Genomic DNA, 18845 nt, shown 5'->3' with positions numbered 1-18845 from the left:
GCAAATGCAATGTGAATAATGTAGAACAGGGGTCTTCAACGTTTCCCAGGCCTAGGACCCCCAAACTGATGGCGAGATGGGAGCCGGGACCCCCTAATTATACTGTACATATTGTATGAAATTGTATTATATCAAGTTGGTGCTATGGTCACTCTATTAAAAATGGTGTCATGTAACGAAAGTAGTTTCTCCCTGGGATTATTAAACTATTTCTGATTCTAATTCTTCATTGATGGGACAGGTGTTGTGAATGAAACCGTGCCCAGCTTGAAAGAGCTCCTGTGTGTCGCTGAATGTGTGCATTGATGACTGAAAGAGATCTTCTGCCTCAATTTATCTGTTTACTGTAGTGTGTTGAATTCATGTTAATGTGTATTTAAACACATTTCAATTAGTAGAAAAATTGCAGGGGGAATATATATATATATATATATAAAAAAAAAAAGTCTAATCAACCAAACCTTTCGCGACCCCCATGAAGTACCCCTATGGACCCCCTAGGGGTCGCGGACCCCCTGTTCCTGTAGCTTTAATTTTCATAGAAATGTTAAAAGTACCAGAAATTAGGCTTTTTTCCATTGTCCCTTCAGTTTGTGACTCACAGATTTACCTGCAGATATTGCTTTTTAGGTTAGCTAAGAAATAACATTCAAGATTTTATGTCCTGATGTTCTGTTTGTTTTTTTTTATGTTTTTTTTGGGTACTATTTACAACTCCAATGTGATTTAAACAACTATAACTTTTACTAAACATTTTAGTAAAAATACAAAAATCTCTAATAATATTTTTCCAAATCTTCTTCATTCTTCAAATTTGTTAAAAAAAATTTAAATAATTGAATTAGAAGGGAACATTTTCCCTTTTTCTTTTTCTGATTTATTTTGGAGACTGAACTAGTTATGCACACTGAAATCATTTAAAGAAAAGCTGATAGTTACACTAAAGACTAAAGAAAACAAGCACCAGTGAGTTTTGCAAACAACTATTTGGCAGCACGTTTGGCCTCAATAACACCGTATGGAAGTTCTTCACAGACCAGATTAGTTCTAAACACAATTAATTCAGAGATATGGAAAGCTGCAAGGCGCTTTAACTGTTTCAGAAAGAGAGAGATTATCATCTGATTATGATGGACTGCTTGGAAATATTAGAATCTGGTTTCTTGGAATCATTATCAGCTACAAAGGAAACCTTTCTGAGCCAGCACGTTTGGAGGTGATTTTTAAAGCCCATCTGGAAATTTTTACCTCTCATTTATTCCTTTCTTCTTTAGAACCCCCCTGAAAACACGTATTTATTCCGACTGGTTTGACTAAAGGAAACCCAGTTAGCATGGGTCATTACAAGGAGATACTTCAGGTTTCCACTAATGACTCTTCCAGCAATTTCAGGGACTTTACATCTGCTGTGTCAAAGACATTAGGTCCTAAAGGAAAAGTGGAAAATCGGAAGGAAATTTTATGGAGTTCCATTTGTGGTTACAGGGAACCTGGAGGACATTCTTCCTCTGCTGAACTGTAATCAAGCAAGGATGTTCATTAGACATAGGGAATCTTTTGGCTTATAAAAGTACAGCCTGAGCTTTTGATAGATAAGCATTTGATACATAAGCTGGAACATATTTGATATTAAATGTGTTTGGGGGGATTTATTTGAGCATACCTAAAAACTAAGTAGTCTAAAATGTATGATGTGCATTTAAAATAATCCTGTTAAAAGGGGTTTAGACATGTTTCTCATCTTTATACTTTACTTATGGGTTTTACTAGAAGACATAACTTGAAACATTACATCGAAACATATTTATGTCTTTTTAAATATCTACAAATAACATTGTTTTAAATTGTTGGTTAATTCAATATATGGGGTATCTAAAACCAATTACAATAATTACTCGATTTAATAGTCATATGTTTAAGTGTTTATAGATATATAACAGGCGGATACTTTCGACAAAGTGTGAAAATGTTAGAGTTGGGAGTAATGTGACTCAATGTTGTCGTAGGACCTTCTTGGAGACCACTTTGTTGGCAGATTGTTGCACACTTTTATGAAATAATTTTAGAAAAATAGAAAGTGATATTTCACAAAATATTAAAAATAAAGCCTTTAAAGGCAATAATATGGTGTATGGGATATCGGGCAGTCTTTTTCTTCCTTTTTATTCTTTAACGCCGTCATACTCTGCCACAGAGAAAAAATAAAAGTGGAAACTGCAGAAACCTGTTAGCAGACTGACACAAATTTGAGATATTTACAATCCCTAAACTCCAGACATTGTTACAGCTAGCAATGCTTACCATGCGTATAAAAATATAGTCATAATGGCAAACAAAAACATCATCATATGCTGTTTACTTTGTTTCAAATCATTTTTTTCCTTATTTTTTTACAGTGAATTATTTAGATTCTCATGTACACATTGTGTAATATGTCATGATCTCTAGCTCTTAGGTTATGATTGTTTATTTTTCAGCACTTTCCTTATTGATTTTTTTGTGTTTTATAGTTCTTGCCATACTCTGTTGTAATTGCTGCCTTTTGGGATTTGCCGTATTAGTTTATTTCCTCATGCTCAGCGTCGTCAGATGTTTTTAATTTTTTTTCTGAAAATTTTGTTACTTTTTTTCTGTGGTCATATCTATTCCTGAGCAAGCCCAGAAAAAAAACAGTCCTGGTACTGAAAGCAGTGAAGGAAACATTTAATAAATTGTTAGTGTGGAGTGGAGCTAGGCCAAGTGGAGCTGGTGGAAAATATGTTCATCAGTGGGCGTTTGTGTTGGCCTTAAATTCAAAATTTAAACCATAACACTTTGTTAAAGATCTTAAAGAGTATCTTCATCTGTCCAGATTTGCATTGGCAGATCAGTGCCTCTTTTTCAAATAAAAGATTAAATTCAGATTTCAGGTTTATTCTGGACAGTAAAAAAAAAAAAAAAATCTAAACGTGAACGTTTCTTTTCTCTTTTTTTTGAGAATAAAAAAAGCATTTACTAGATGAGATGTTTTGCTTTCAACCACTCTGACATTCTTGTAACCTACTAATAATAAATCATTTTTATGACCTTAAAGAGGTCTTTAAAATGTTTTCTTTGGATGCTTTTTTTAACTAACTTTTAGTCCAGTAGAAATTTTTAGAGAATATTTTAACGTTTGCTAACTTAACTCTGATCTAAGGATAATTATTCTCTTAATTTGTGTGATAACCCAGCTTATTAATAACCAGCATTCTAGATTCAGTGACTGAAAAAATTTACATTTTACTTTAACATATCCCAGCTGCAATATATTGGAAATATCTGTTATTTTTAAACTTTATTTAATGCAAGTATAAACAGAGAGCAGTTCCTCTAGGAGTAGTCCTTGCTTTATTTCTGCAAGAGGAATTGCAAGAATGTGGGGAAACATAAATATTAAAAGATGAAGTGTTGGGGATAAATATACCTCCAGCTGTAAAACACTAGATTCTTTCTTTCCCTCTACACCAAAACAAGCCATGAGGAACATTTTTCAGACAGTAAACTGAACACAGGGGTTATCCAGCATGTTAATTGAAGCATATGTGATTTAGAAAAACCCTTTATGGTTAATATGATTTCATGTTTTCTTCCTGAACACAAGGAGAGTTTCCGCAGCTTAATTCGCTGCAGAAATGTCTAAGGGAGCCATGTTTCTCGTAGTTTTGAGCTGATTTACTGCATAATTGTAAACATTTATGAATCAGGAAATGTAATTTGTTTATTCAATACTTTAACATCAGTGTAGATAAAGTGGTTTTTATTTCACTTAATTGAGGCCATCTGGGAAATCATTAAACAAGAGCCTGAAGTCAGTTAACTCTGGTTGGTACGAGCCAGGTTTTGTGTGTTCATAACATTTTCCAGTTCAGATAATGCTATGATAGGTTGGCTGGTGTACCTGTTTGTGTGGATAGACATTGATGTGGCATTTGATGCATTCTTGCCCCATGTTGGCCCAGGAATTGCCACTCATCCACTTCCTCTTACACTTAGGGCACTTGTACTCGCCGAAGCATCTCTTCTTCCCCTGGTAGGGTGTCAGTCCTTCCCCTTTGGGTCTGGCCTATAACAGGAGAAAATACATCAACTGATAAATAGGGAGGTTTATTTAGCTGTGAGATCCTTGGTTTAATAGAACACTTAAAACAGACAAACAAAGTAATTTTCAAGCAGAGGGACATTGAAACCCCTGCAGCAGATGGATAACAACTGGGTGTTTCCATCTTTGTTGTGCTCATATATCAGACCTCATCACACGCAGAACACTCATGCACACTCGATATGAGGTTGTATAAATGACGTTTGCTTCCATTACAGCTGTGTTAAATTACCCCTCTGATTCTCTACAGGGAGATGATTGCAAACAGTCAGTCAGCCATGAGAAAAAGAACTCGCCCAAGGACGATATTGTCAAGAGGCGCCGCCCCATGACTTCATGTTGGCAGCTGCTTTTTGGCCACTATAATAACATTTAGGAAAGGGACTATTTTTTTTCCTCCAATAAAGAAGACTCACAAACAAATACGCCACAGATGACATTTACAGCATAAATCAGAGCCTGCCAAAATAAACCCAAATTCAAATGTATCTGTTGGTTTGTTAGATTATGTCATAATCAATCTCAGATCTCTGTCAGATTTATCTCTGTCTGTCAGAAAATGAGAACAAGGGGGGATTTCAAACCTGACTTTTTTTTTTTGCACAGAGTGTTATCAGATGTGGCAGGAAAGAAAAAATCTTGATGCATGAAGATGGTAGTTCTCCAAAATGTCAGGGAGCTCTGCCTTTAAAGTGAAATCTGAACTATCTTGACACCTCAGCCTCATCCTAGAGGATTGTTTTCGTTATCAGCCCAAAATTTTGGATGCAGTGGATGAGTTACAACCACACAGTTTAATGTATTTTAATAGGATTTAAAAGCCTGTTTTCTTTGCTTGCTTTGCACATCCAGTGACTTAAATTCTTTTTTGCAAAGTAACTCAAGTTGAGTGTGACTTGATAAAGAGTGTCTGTGAAAGTCGATTTTAAAGTCCAGCCATAGATTTTAAAATGGACTTAGGTCCTGACAATGATGTGAACATCCATCCATATTTTAAAGCTTTGATAAACCATCAGATCGTTGGTTTAATGCATAGAACAGATAAGTATGTGGATGCATGGATAATTTTCTCTAACTGAATAAAAAAAAAAAACTGAGGTAATAGTCTAGAGATCGCGAGTTAGCTCACAGCTTCAGCTGATTATGGCCGAAAACTTGGTTTCATGATGGACTCAGACCTGAACCTTCAGAGGCCTACTCTATACACCAAGAACTAGAACCAAACATGGAAAAGCAGCATTCAGTTACTATGCTCCACTTATCTGAAACAAACGTTTTTGTGTTTGTATTTTCAAAAACAAATTGCAATATGACAAAGTTTAACTAAGGCCTAGGCCACATGAAAGAAAGTAAAAAAGAGTTGACATAGCAACCCTGAAGAAACTGTAGTTTGTATGCCAGGCCCTTTGGTGGAGCTGTGATACTGTCCCAGAAATATGCTAAAACCATCATTTTGAGAAAACTCCTTGAAGATTAACAGATTAAGATGGAGGATATTCGATTATTATCATTAGGATACAAAGTGAAGGAGGTAAATGTATAAGCTAGAATACTGGCGGCAAAGAGACACATGTGGGTTAGAGTTAATTGGCCCATTATGATTTAGGAAAAGGTATGGCTCGCATGTACCACAGAAACAGAAAACCAAAGTGTTTATTTTTCCACTTTGGGATCTGATTTAACTATTTTACATTTCCCTAAAACACCAGATCTGTGTGGACAAGGCCTTGATCTTTATTTCAATCCAGCCAGTGGATGATCAGCTGTTTATATGTTTGCAGTTTGCCTTTTTCTAATCATGGACTGCACAATTGTGCAATGTTTAAATAATGAAATAGTGTTAGTCAGAACCAATTTCATGATGCTGCTAATGTTGTCTAACAAATCTATGAGGTCTTCATAGAAAAATTGCTCTATGAAAGATGGGCCAGTAAAAGAAATTAATCTTGTACCCTCTGAGGGCATCTTCGGTTATGGTTGGAGCAAGGCAAGTCTATTTATATAGTACGTTTCAATAGCGAAACAATTCAAAGTGTTTTACGTGGTAAAAAAGAAGGAAAAAAATTGTTAATGAACTCAAATAATTAAAATATGATTCATACTATAATAATTAAATTCAGTTGAAATGAATAACAGAATTTGATTATAGCAAAAGTGATTATAAATGGATTGATAAGAAAAATTGGGAAAGCTGGACTGAAAACTTAGCTAATAATGTTAAGACTGCATAAAGGTCATTCTAAACAAATATGTTTGCATCTTGATTTTAAGCAACTTTAATATAAAGTAACAGGAGGCTTTTAAAGTTTTACTGTATGGGAGTTTGTTCAACCTTGGCGGAGGATAAGAACTAAAAGCTACTAAATGCTTCTGGTTCTGAGTATATAGAGTAGATTTGACCCGATACATTATTTAAAAAAAAGGTCTAATATATTTTGGTGCTAAGCCATTCATTGATTTATAGACTAACAGGAGTATCTTGAAGTCTGATCTCTGAGATATAGGGAGTAAATGGAATGACTTTAGAGCTAGGCTGATATGTTCTACTTCCTTAGTTTTAGTGAGGACACAGGCAGCAACATTCTGGATCAGTTGCAACTCTAAACCATTTTTTAGGCAGAGCTTTGTAGAGACTGTTACATAATCAATTCTCTAAAGATGAACGGATGAATGATTTTTTTAAGAACCTGCTTAGACATCTGTCCTCTGATCCTGGAGATGTTCTGCAGGTGACAGGAGATAATTGGAATGGAGATGAATATAAAATAATGTAAAACTTTCCTTTTTTGCATTACTCATAAAATGTACTCTAAGCGATATATTAGAGATGTATAAGATGTGAATGTGGAAAAAAAGTATAAGGTCTATGGAAGCTTATGCAAGGAGCTGTGTTGCTGGCCTTTTTTATTGCTTAGTTCTAGCCTAAGTATGAGTAATAGAAGCTTAAATCATCAGCATCTGGTCCTTTCCAAACAGACCTCAGTACTCTGCATCATCAGCACCAGCAGGTTTGAAATAAGTAAAAAGGGCAGAGCTTCAATCTGGCTCCTCAGGAGCATGACCTCAACCCCCAACTGTCAGTCTTTGCATCCTCCAGTATGACAGAATGCAGCCTGGAAAATCTGACTCCTGCTGGCCTATTCCTATTTTTCTTGATGCAATCGATGGGAAATGTTTCAGACAACAGTGTTTAGCTGTGATGTGTTTAGAAAACGGAATGTTATGCTGGAAACTACTACAAATAATGCAGTTACTAAATAGTCAAAGTATAAAAAAAAGGCTGACGTTCGCAGTCATATGAAAAGAAAATCCAGCAGAGCGTGCAGTGGGTTGTGAAATAAATGTGACAATTCTCAGTTTTAAGATTAATACGCTAGGTGTATAATCCTAAACCACAGTATTCCTTTAGAAATAGAAATACAAGCCTAAAGGCAATTTTCTGATAGAACAGTTTGTTCAAATGTGAAAACCAAAAATCTCTGAAACTGCAGCGAGGACTTAGCAGGACATAAACAGCACTGATTTATCTCATAACCGTTCCTTTTTTTTCTTTTTTGTTGCTCCCTGCTGTTTGAAGGGTCTGGCCTTGGCCCTTGGCTGCACATCATGCTCTGCCTTTAGCTGAAGACTTTCAGATTAGCTTAAACCTCTCTGTCCAACTAGGCTGTATTTCAGAAGCAAGATGGGTGTAACATTTTGGAACCTTTAATGATTTTTATAACTGAACTTTATCAATCTCACTCTGGAGAAATGCACCTCTGAACTTGACCCATTCTCCCCTTGGGGAGCAGGGGGCTGCGATTGTGCGGCACCCGGGAGCAGTGTTGGGTTAAGGGTCTTCCTCAGGGAGCTAGAGTGCAGGCTGTGGAGATCGAACCGGGTACTTTCAACCTTTTCAGAGGACAAACGCGTTGCTCTAACCCACTAGGACACTCCCACATGCTGTTGACCTATTTACAATGTACACACCTGGACTTCTATAAGTAAGGATATAACATTTGACACAGTATTTGATCTGGGTTACCATGAACAGCAGCTTTTTATACATTTTTTTCACATTATTTCACTTTTGATGATTGCAAATAACAAAAATCTTTTGATCAGAATATCCCATGACAAATAAGAGGCAACCAGTCCAGACCACTAGTTGAACATATATATAATTTGATTTTATAATCTATACATATTTAGCTTTGTAATTTATAAAAAAAAAATCCAGCATGCAATTTGATTAAACCATTAGAATAAATCCCTTTGAAAATCCTCCATAAAGGTTTTATGAATGTCGTCTTGATACTTTTTTAGTTAAACTTCTGTAGAAAAATATGTTGATTTATTTTTTGGTAGACAAAGCATGTTCAAAATGTTCCACTTTTATGCACATTCGCTGTGTAAATTTGGCTTTGCATAATTGCAAATCACCACGGAGCTCTTTTGGACACTTGGAGTCGTAAATCTCAGCGTTGCACTCAAACTGTGGTCAGCTGTTATGAGACCATTGCAACACTGGCTGTCATGGAGGTCTCCGGCGAAAGCAGCAAGTTTAGGCACTGAAGTCACTGACTACAATCCCGGTTGATGCTTCACATTCCACTGGACCCGATGGAACACATGGGAAAGACTCCAACATTATCTGTATTACTGTGCCATTATAGCTGGTATAGATGAAGACAGCAGAGACATTTTTATCATACAAATAAAAGCCCTCTCACTCTGCCTTTTTTAATGCAGTAACCAGCAGATCAAAGCTCTCAGCTGTAACTGTTTCAGCTAAGCTTGATTTCCAGAGAGGTAGAATTTATTAACTGTACACAGCGCACTCAGCTCAATGACTAATAAGATGGACCTGCGTCATCACACCACACAGTGCTCTGGGAGATGAGCCGGCATGAGAAATATCTGCTTTTTTTTGGCTGTTTTCCATTGCAGTCCTTAATTTAAAAGCTTAGAGTCACAGCTAAATGGACACGCTTGAGCAATGTCGAGCTTTTTAGCTGTCCGTCAACTGGGTAAAAACATTGTGAAACAGCTGTTGATATCTGCTCCATAAGACAGCAAGTGGAGTTTGTCATCGTATTTTTTTTTCACAGCGCACAATGTTTGTTTAAGTCCCGAGGCTGGAGGCCTGTGAGCAGAAGTAAGATAAGGGTCAGAGAGTGTGCGGAGGACAGAGCGCTCAGAAAAGGAACGTGTCCTCTTATTGCTCACAAGCTTGCTCACAGTTTAGGGTCACTGCTCTGCTAATTGAAGCGTGAACGCATTTGGGATGCAAAAAGTTAAAAGAAGTTGCGACAAGATGAGCGTGGCCACACACAGTCCTTTACTGAGTGGACACACACTGAACAAATTCCACATCCACAGGTTTTCATACTCTCTCAAGCCCTGACTGGAAAGTCTCAGTGCACAGTTTCCGGCTGTACTCCCACTCTTATTCACCCTGGAGCCCTCTCTACCAGGACACAAGTCATTCCTTGGCTCATATCATAGGATTAATGAGCTCACAGACACAGACTGCACTGAATAGAATAAACAGAGCTGAGCCTAAACAAGGGAGCCTCAAAACGAGAGACGGAACACAAAAGTAAGAAAATCCTGTAACCTGCAAAAAGGATAAAAAAAAGAAAGGAGACAAACTCAACAAGCGCAAGCAAACAACAGAAAGACCTTCCACTCAGCCCATCATGATTCAGGGTGGGGTGGGGGGTGCTGGAAGGTAAAACAAAAAGGAGGAGGAAAGGAGGAGGTGGAAATCCAAATCCAAAGCAGATGGCCTCCATAGGGGTAGAACACTGAGAGCTGTCGTAAAATTGCTGCTCTGCTTTCAATTAGCCCTTACATTTCAGAGACACAGAAAGAGAGAGGTGGGGGGATGAATCAGTGTTAACATACCACTGTAGTTCTGGCCACAGCGACATTGGACTGAACCCATTATGTGAAGGAATGCAGAAAGAAAAAACTCTCCCCCCTGACGGACTGTACATTTGTCAAACACGTACAAAAAGTGCAATATTAAAAATCCGAGGCATGCAGAACATGCAACATTACTAAATTAGAAAAAAAAAACATCTTCCCTTTAAATGTTTTATTAAAAAAAAGCTAAATTATATTAGGTTTTAATTCAAGTATGAGATTTTTGAGTCTAGACGACAACCAGGTAAAGAGGTGAACTTATTAATTAAATAGCATGTGGTTTCCAACATTTAGCTATACAATTCTTCTTAAAAACTTTATGCCACAAAAAAATAGCTTTCTTCCAGTGAAATTGTACAATATATTTCTTTCACTGGCCACAGATGAAAACGCAGACCCGACCACAGTCTGAGGCTGCAAGGTGGTACTGAAGGTGAATCTGATTTCCTATATCAACACAAGAGTAATTACATGAAGACAGACACAAGACTTCAGATAGGCTAGCCTTGGTTTAAGGTTAAACCCCTCATCCAAGTCAAACCTTACTGGAAATATAGCCTAGACCACTGCTTTCAAGGTTTGAGGACAAGATTTCATACTTTCTCAAAATATTTTGGAGACACATCTACCTTCTTTAGTGAGGACTCCATATTTAACCAAAAGTCAGACCGCAGACATCAATGAGGAGAAAAAGGCCCCAAAGCAACTTGAATTAAAACCTAATATTATTTCGCTTTTTCTTAATAAAACATTTAAAGGCAAAATGATTTGTAGAAGTTGAAATCCAAATACACAGAACAGCCTTGTTCCCATTTATTGACTGATAGAGTTCTGGGATCCGGTTTATGAGGCAGGTTTACAGAAAACTCTTAAGTAGTCTAAACCTAGAAACAGGGACACTGACTTTTCCAGTTCACAAAGACGGTTTCCTCAACCTCTGCTTCAGTCGCATTAGGAACATTCTCCAAAGAGCTAACCTGGTTGGTAGCAGGTTTTCTTCTGTAAACATGGAGTGTCCTCTGTCTCCACTCTCCTTATAATATAGTCTTATGATATACCGGTAGTCAGATTTTTGACGTAGTTTTGTGCGTAAAAAAATATACAGTATATATATCATTCACTAGGTCCGTTAGACAAATTAGGTTTTTAAAAACAAACATTGCATGTCCGTTTGAGGAGGATCTTATTAAAGAAGGATCAGCACTTTTTCACAGAGAATTAAATATTTATGGGGAGAGGATTCTACAACTCGGTTGACAGGGCATGAGATTACTTGATTTTGGTTTGTTTAATATGAGCGAAATGCAGATCTTTTTATTTTTATTTAGTTATAGTTATAGTACATGAAGAAGTACTGAAATTATTTTCAGATTGCATATAAATAGATTCACTAATTCCACAAGGGAAAAGGAATTACTTTAGGGTTAGGATTAAGATTCCCTCAATAACAGCCTAATGAGCCTATAGGACACAATCTGAAGTCATTCTATGGGACTGATAGCCGCTTATAGCGACCATTTGTCTGCAAACATCCACTTAACTGTGTAAAAGAAGAATGAATCAACATGAGGAGGGATGCATGAGATGATCCACAGGTTTTATATATTAGAATGTTTTTATTTTTCATCCTCACCTGCTGCCAGATTTCACCTAAATACATACATTGATCTACTACCATTCAAGAAATAATCCCGCGATATATAACTATGGCAAGCCATTTTGATATGTACTAGTTTTACTGAATATGTATGTCTGAAATCGAAAACAAATATTTTTTTTCTTTGTCTAAATGACCATTTCAAACAAAATGACGTTCCCCATACAAATTAAGAATGAAAAAATTTCAGATATCCATATTCCTAATATTACTGGCCAGTATTATTATTATATATGTATTATTTTAACTATTAAAAAAAGTTTTTTTAGATATCATAAATAAATGTTCAGTCAAGCTGATAAATGTCAAAATGGCCACTTAAAATGTGTAAACATTTCTGGATTTATAAAACTCAATTCTTACTAATATAATTTTGCTTTAATTTACTTTCTAAAATTCCGTTTCTGCAACAAAAATGTAATTTAGAAAATATATTATTACTGTTAGGTTAAGTAATTTAATTTTGATTTTAATTTAATTTTAATCTTATTTTAGTGATCTACAAATGGAACGACAGAGAGGAGTGCTTTTAGTAAATGTAGAAATGGCCTGCCAACTTCACATAAACAATCTTCTCCTTCGCCATCCTCCTCTCCTTTGCAGCTGTAGTGCATTTAAAACACATTCTCCTTTTTTATTTTCTTTTTTTGCATTTCTGCCTATTCCAGTGGGGTGAAATAGGCACTTCCTTTTGCCTGTTGTCATGGTGACTCGTTTAATCGGCGCTCCACTGATAATGACTTTTCATACTTGTTATGCACGTTTAACTCTGAGTGGACCTAGTTAAAATAGATTGAAAGAATTGATAGCAGCCGTTGTGAAACCAAACACTCAGAGTTCATGACATTATGCTAGATCAATTTAGAGTTGCAGATTTAAATTTGAATTTGTTAAACCTGCCTCATAAAACGGACACCTGTATAAAGCATCTTCATTAGTTAAGAAAAGTTATCCAACTTTATCATTTCATCGCAGTCTCATAATTTAATTATTGTCATAAATTAAGAAGCAATAAAGCATTTTTTTTTTTTTTTGCAGATATTTGCTTTTATTTGATAGTACGATGACAGGAAGCGGTGTAAAGAGAGAGAGAGGGAAGACATGCTGCAAAAGTCCAAGGGCCGAGCCTCAAACCTTGGATAGCCAAGTCAAGGACTGAGGCCTCTGAACACGGGTCGCACACTCACCCCCAAATAGGAACTCAGACCAGCAGTTAATGAATGAATGGAAAGGGGACTCATCTTGTCAATCAACTAACTATTAATTAATAAGCGGCTATTTCATTATAAACCTACGTTTTCTCTTGTATCAAGAGGACATTACTCTAACATGAAGGGCCGATTATTTTTTTTAACAATATGCTAAGTTTAAAAAAAAAAATTATATCATATAAATCATATAAACCATTTTTCTTGCCATCTGTATCAAATACTAACTTAATAACCAAAAAGTTGTTTGCTTACACTAAAGTAAACTAGATATATATTTAGAAAATTTTATTAAATTGAATCATTAGATTACTAAATAAAAAAAAATGTTGTGAAACATATTAAGATTATTTTAACTGATGATGTTTGTGTCTGTTAAACCCTAGTAATACCCGCCTGTTGCATGGCAGAACTAATGTTTTCCCAAGTAGTTCATCTAATTGGGACGTTTCCTCTGTCAGGATAAAAGGTGATCTTCATTATGGACGTGGCAAAGATTTGAGAATAGAATGAGTTTGGTGTCCTTGATTTAAGAAAAAAGTGTAATATTTCAATATGGCTGGAGGCCTGGATGAATATGATAATATTGTGATGATGTGGCAGACTGGAGTTGTATAAAATGCTTCTTGAAATGTGATTTGGGGCCACTTCACAAGATGTGAGCCTGGTTGGTAAGCAGCTGTCATCTGTAACCCGAAGCAACTTCTCTGGTTTGAGTAAGATTACAATTTCTGTCAAAATCTGTTGTCATGTCTCATGGTTATTAATACATATATATTATGAAGTGTTATTTAAAGAGTATGTCCCGAGTGAGAGAAAGCTTCAAGGTGTAAACACAGAGCTTTCATTACCAATATGATTTCTAACAAAGAAATGTAAAACTATCAATAAAAAACAGAGTATTGCTCTGAAAAGCTGCTTTTCCTTCCAAGCACAGCAGGAACATCTGGAAAACAGACTAAACTTAATGGCTATTTAGGCGATAACTTCAATAGTTTATCCAATGTTTATATTTACAAACAGAACCACAACAACTGCATTCTGCATCCTTGTTGCCATAAAACACAAATGGATTGATTTATGTTTATGCTCTAGGATGCAGAAACATAATGAAGATTAGATCCCACATTTGCTGCAGGGCATGAAATTCGGCCGCGATCTTGGGGTGGTCATATTACTTAGGTTAAACCCAAGTAATATGACCACCGCAGAAGATCCCTCAGCACTGCCTATGTTTGTTTAAATTAAAGGGGTATTCACTTCAGGGCTCTGGGGAACTTTTCAGAATTAGTTTGGAGATATTATTGTTTGTATTATTTGTGAATAGAATATAACAACATTTATTTCCACCATGTAATATTGGCTATGCTATATAATACATAATATTTGGACGGGCAAACATCTGGTTATAAAGGCTAGCAGAAATATTGTCTGTTTTTTTTTTTTTAAAGATAATGCTGCACCACATTACAGCTGCAAAAAAAAAAAAAAATCCTCACCTATACAGTTCTGTTTTAGTAGTTTTAAGTTATGTCAAACTTTTATGAGCAACTGTGTACTTAACTTGTAAATATGCTTAGCGACAGATGTGTTATGATAGATATGATGGAAAGAATGTTAGTGCATCTATTCTCTCAGCAAAGTCTTTCTTAATATTTTACACAATGTAGTTTAACATGCTTTAAAGATTTAGCAATAGAAGTTCTTTTGGTTCTCTAGTTACATTATTTAATGGTGGGCTGAATGAATTTCTCGTTACATGTGTGTAAGTGAGCTGGTGGCATAGATCAGTTAGTATCAACACATCAATATTTTATATATGTCAGTGGTAGCATGGCTCCACCATTGATCTCTATTTATTCAAAAAGGTATGCAAACTAAAGATTACAATGATCACACAATCTGAATGCTGGTCGAAGCATTTTGTATTTGCTATTTGATTTTTTCATTCAGATTAGGGCAAACTAATAGGACAGCTGATTTATATTGAGGCAACAGAATTGGGCAATAAAAAACTGTTAGAGATATCGATTTCCTCCTGATTTTTCATTCTATAACTCAGGAACAGCAACAACATGAACCACTGAACCTGTAGATTAAACATGGAAAGAAATAACTAAACATAGCACAGGTCCATTCTGGGAGCTCAGAACACTCAGAACCAACATATTTCCACTTTTCTTGTTTAGAAACAGATGAGATAATAATTAAACTTTATTGATCTTATGTTGGAGAAATTTACCTTTGCATTTAACCCATCCCCTTGGAAAGCAGAGGGCTGCCATCATGGGGCGCCTGGGGAGCCGTGTGGGGTTAAGGGTCTTGGTCAGAGAGCCAGAGTGGCAGTCTGTGGGAGTGGGTTTCAAACTCACAACCTCCGGATTCCAAGCTCTATGCCCCAACCACTAGGCCGCCACTCCCTTCTAATATATTTCTTAGGTTGACAGTGTGTTTACATCCCTGCCCCTCAAACCAATTGTAATATACTTCAGCCTCAGACACAAGTATAACAATTCTTCTGAGGCTGTTGTGAGTAAATATGACAATTCTACACATCACAGTGCTTCTATTCTGAATAAATCCTGGTGCAAGTCAAAACTCAACATTATTGGATTATTGAATTTGATACCAGTAAAAAAAGGTGTATTCTGAAGGGTTTTTTTTCCTTTTTCTCCATCCGAACACATTTCATTCAGATCATGAATTAAAATGTGGTTTATGTGCAGTTTCAGAGTTTTCAATGCAAATCTGTTCCCCTCTGTGACCTCTTTCAGTGCAAACATTTGCACTGGACAGATTGTAAAAAAGCTGAGGCCTAATCAATGACAGGACAGGTGGCTTCGTCCCCAAGACACACTTTAACTGAGATAATAAAGCAAGAATAAGACATTTTTTCTTTTGCTTTTTAAACTCCAGAACTGTGCATCAACTCAATATGTGGTCTGAGCTTCTATATCTACTTGGTGACCTTGTATGCTATGCTCAGTTATACACATACTTGATAGTTTCTTAGTAACAGCATGGGAATGTACAGTATGTGCACCCCCTAGAAATTTCTTCTTTAATTTTTACCCACACGATTTTCAGATCATTAAACTAATTTTTGGGAAAACCACACACATCAGTTTTCAAATGTTTCCATGTACTTAAAGAAAACGGTGATTCAAGCCAACCACATTTATGGACACTTCAGTACGACTTTATTAACTACATAAAGGACCAATTACTCCAGACTCAACACAGTGTACAGTGTGTTTCCATATTTTCATTACTTAATACATGCATATCAAATACAAATCTGTGTATTTTTTATTTGTTATATTTTCAAGTCAACATTTAACGAAGCAGAAAAAACCCCACACCACTTACAACCAAAAGAAATTTGAATTTTGTTAAATGTATTAAAAGTTCACAGTAAGAGACTGAGACTGTGTCAACTATTCAAAGAGAAAATGGTTGAGGTTGTTTTTCAAACCACAAAGTTAAAAGAAAGAACATTTTTTGTTAGGTCATTAAGGGCAAAGCATTTTTGAAGAAGTTTCCTTCCCAAATGGAATGGTTTGGCTTTGGCTGACCACATTAACACAGCTCACATCTGGAAGAGGTATGCATACCTGTCCATGACTGCAATGACAGAAAAAGATCTGAGGGTGCCTGTAGACGAGAACTGGGGCTAAGTGAGGGCGTGCAGATGGCTGCAGCTTTAAGCATCACCAAAGAATGACACTATCACCACCTCAGCTGTGTCCCACTGTGCACAGCACAAGCCTTTTTTTTTTTTTTAAATGCCCGTTTCCGGCATTGGGATAAACAGCTGCATCTTGATGCCAGAACCTCAACCAGGTGCATTATGGGGACTGTTTATCAATCCCACCATGCACTGCAACTCTAAATACAGCCACTGTTTTCTGGTCATTCGTCTCTCCCTCTCTCTCTTTCTCTCTCACTTTTTTGCCAGTCTTTCTCACCTCCCTCCCTCTCTCTTGTCAGCTCTTTTGCTGGTGCAGCTGTCTCCTTATAATGCATGTAAGGAAAAGTGGCCGTGGCCGAGAGTGATGGAAGGAACAGGTGCGCCGACTGAAGGATACGTTTGGCCTCAATCAGGCACAATGCACCTCTGTTTGGGAAAATAATCTCATCAGTGGGAGGCTGCATAGAGAAGACAGACAATATACTTTAAGTAACAGGAAAAACAATTCCAGGGAAATTACAGGGTGCAAAATTTTCCTTTGCAATCAGCATCAGAACAAAGACTTGGCTAGTATTTCTTTAAAATAAACATGCAATCAGATTACTCTGGTAAACAAATATGTTAATTGCAGTCAGATTAAATTAATCCAGTTCTTCGTTTTGCAACTAATAATTACCCTTAGTGACCCACAGTATCATTGTATGTTGCAAGTGTGGCTTGCATTAAAGAGAACAAACTATGTCATATCAAGATTTTTTTTTTCCCACCCTAAACTCGCTCACCCTTTGGAAACAATTGCAGAGTCATTATATGAGCAGCAGTATGTTTTTCAAGCGTTAAAGATAGAGTTGCCTCAGTCCAGGCTGCCTCTAAACTGCTGGGCCGCTCCCCAGTGTTCTGCAGAGCTCCAGTCACCGACTAGCATCTGGAAACCATCAGTGTAAACAAAGGAGCAGCGGAGGAGCTCAGGCCATGCTCTGACTCTCCACATCCCCCAGGACATCATTCAGAGAGCAGCCCAGGAATGCCAAAATGGCACTCAACCTGTGTGTATTGTATTTCCATGTGCCCATGAGTGGGGAAAGTGAGTCTGTCTGGTCCTGTGTCCTCATCTCAGAACTTCTATTTAGTTTGGCTGCAGTTCAAAAACAGATTGACAGATAGAGGAAGGGGTTCAGTTCAAAATGTTAGCTTTGAGCCTTTTTACCCCGGGTTTTTGTTTGGTTTGCTCATTAAGCGTGATATTTCTGATAAGGCTTCTAATTGCTTTAATGTGGTTTCAGTTACTTCTAGTCCTGGCTTTAACATGAATGCTGCAATGGTAGAAACCTGGACAACGGGTTGAACCTGAGAACTTGCACTATGATGTTAAACATCAAAAAGGATCAAAGGATCAATCAAGTCCAATTCTTGCCTAGGATGTCTCTGGATATGTTTCAAAAAGATTTGTGACTTGAAATCTATCAATCGTGGGGTTTGGTTACTTTTGCTACAGCCTGAATTTCCGACATGTTGCTCATGGAGACTGAACCTCTTTGATGCTTGTGTGCTCAGTATGTAGACTTCACCTCACAGCTGAGATAAGCAGTCCTATCTAGCTTAACCTTCTCTAAATATAAACTAAAAAAAAAAAATCACACATCATTTTTTGCACACCACCTAAATAGCTTACTAATAGCTGTACCACCAAGCACACAAATGCATGCCTGCAAGCTATTTTGCAGACTTCCACTACCAAGCATTGGAAGGGAAGACAAAGTGTTTTCAAGTTCCAAAAAGCAAAGAAATAATCATGCATCAGAGGTTCCTATCAAGGTTATGCATTCAGATAACACTAAACGGTTATAATTCTATAATGTAGCCTATCTGTCTCCTTCAAGTTGTAAAAGTGTTGTAAATCTTTCTGATAAACTTCACCAGACAAACTGGAACCATCCATTATGTTAGGGATGGAAACCAAATGGCAAGTCTACCTACAGCCCCAACTGATCATGCTCAACCAACAGTCATAGGGGAGGGAACTAAACAAAGAGCTATAGCTCTATTTACAAAAGCTCATGATGTTGAAGGTAACCAGCTTAGTGGGTTTAGTGGGCGTATTGTGGGTGAAATGTAAATGAATCAGGATTTCAGGGATGCTGGGCAAAAATTAGCCTTAAAATCAATTAAGCTGCAGAGATTTATGATAGGCCTGTGCGACATAAACCTATGAACTGTGCAAAAACACTTCAAGTTGAGCCGGAAACTTTCTGAAACTTA

The 18845-nt window shown here is 36.8% G+C and overlaps 1 protein-coding gene across 1 annotated transcript in view; it reads right to left on the bottom strand.

Annotated features, from left to right (window-relative positions):
* zcchc24 (zinc finger, CCHC domain containing 24) overlaps positions 1–18845 on the bottom strand; it is a 55598-nt gene that overhangs the window by 3186 nt on the left and 33567 nt on the right. Inside the window, exon 3 of the mRNA XM_015389562.1 lies at positions 3920–4084. Within this exon, the coding sequence (XP_015245048.1) occupies positions 3920–4084 (165 nt within the window). The remainder of the gene's footprint in view (positions 1–3919; positions 4085–18845) is intronic.

This window comes from Cyprinodon variegatus, unplaced genomic scaffold, assembly GCF_000732505.1.
Source record: "Cyprinodon variegatus isolate N-32 unplaced genomic scaffold, C_variegatus-1.0 Scaffold1, whole genome shotgun sequence".
Classification (NCBI taxonomy): Eukaryota; Metazoa; Chordata; class Actinopteri; order Cyprinodontiformes; family Cyprinodontidae; genus Cyprinodon; species Cyprinodon variegatus.
This window is presented reverse-complemented; position numbering and strand designations above follow the sequence as displayed.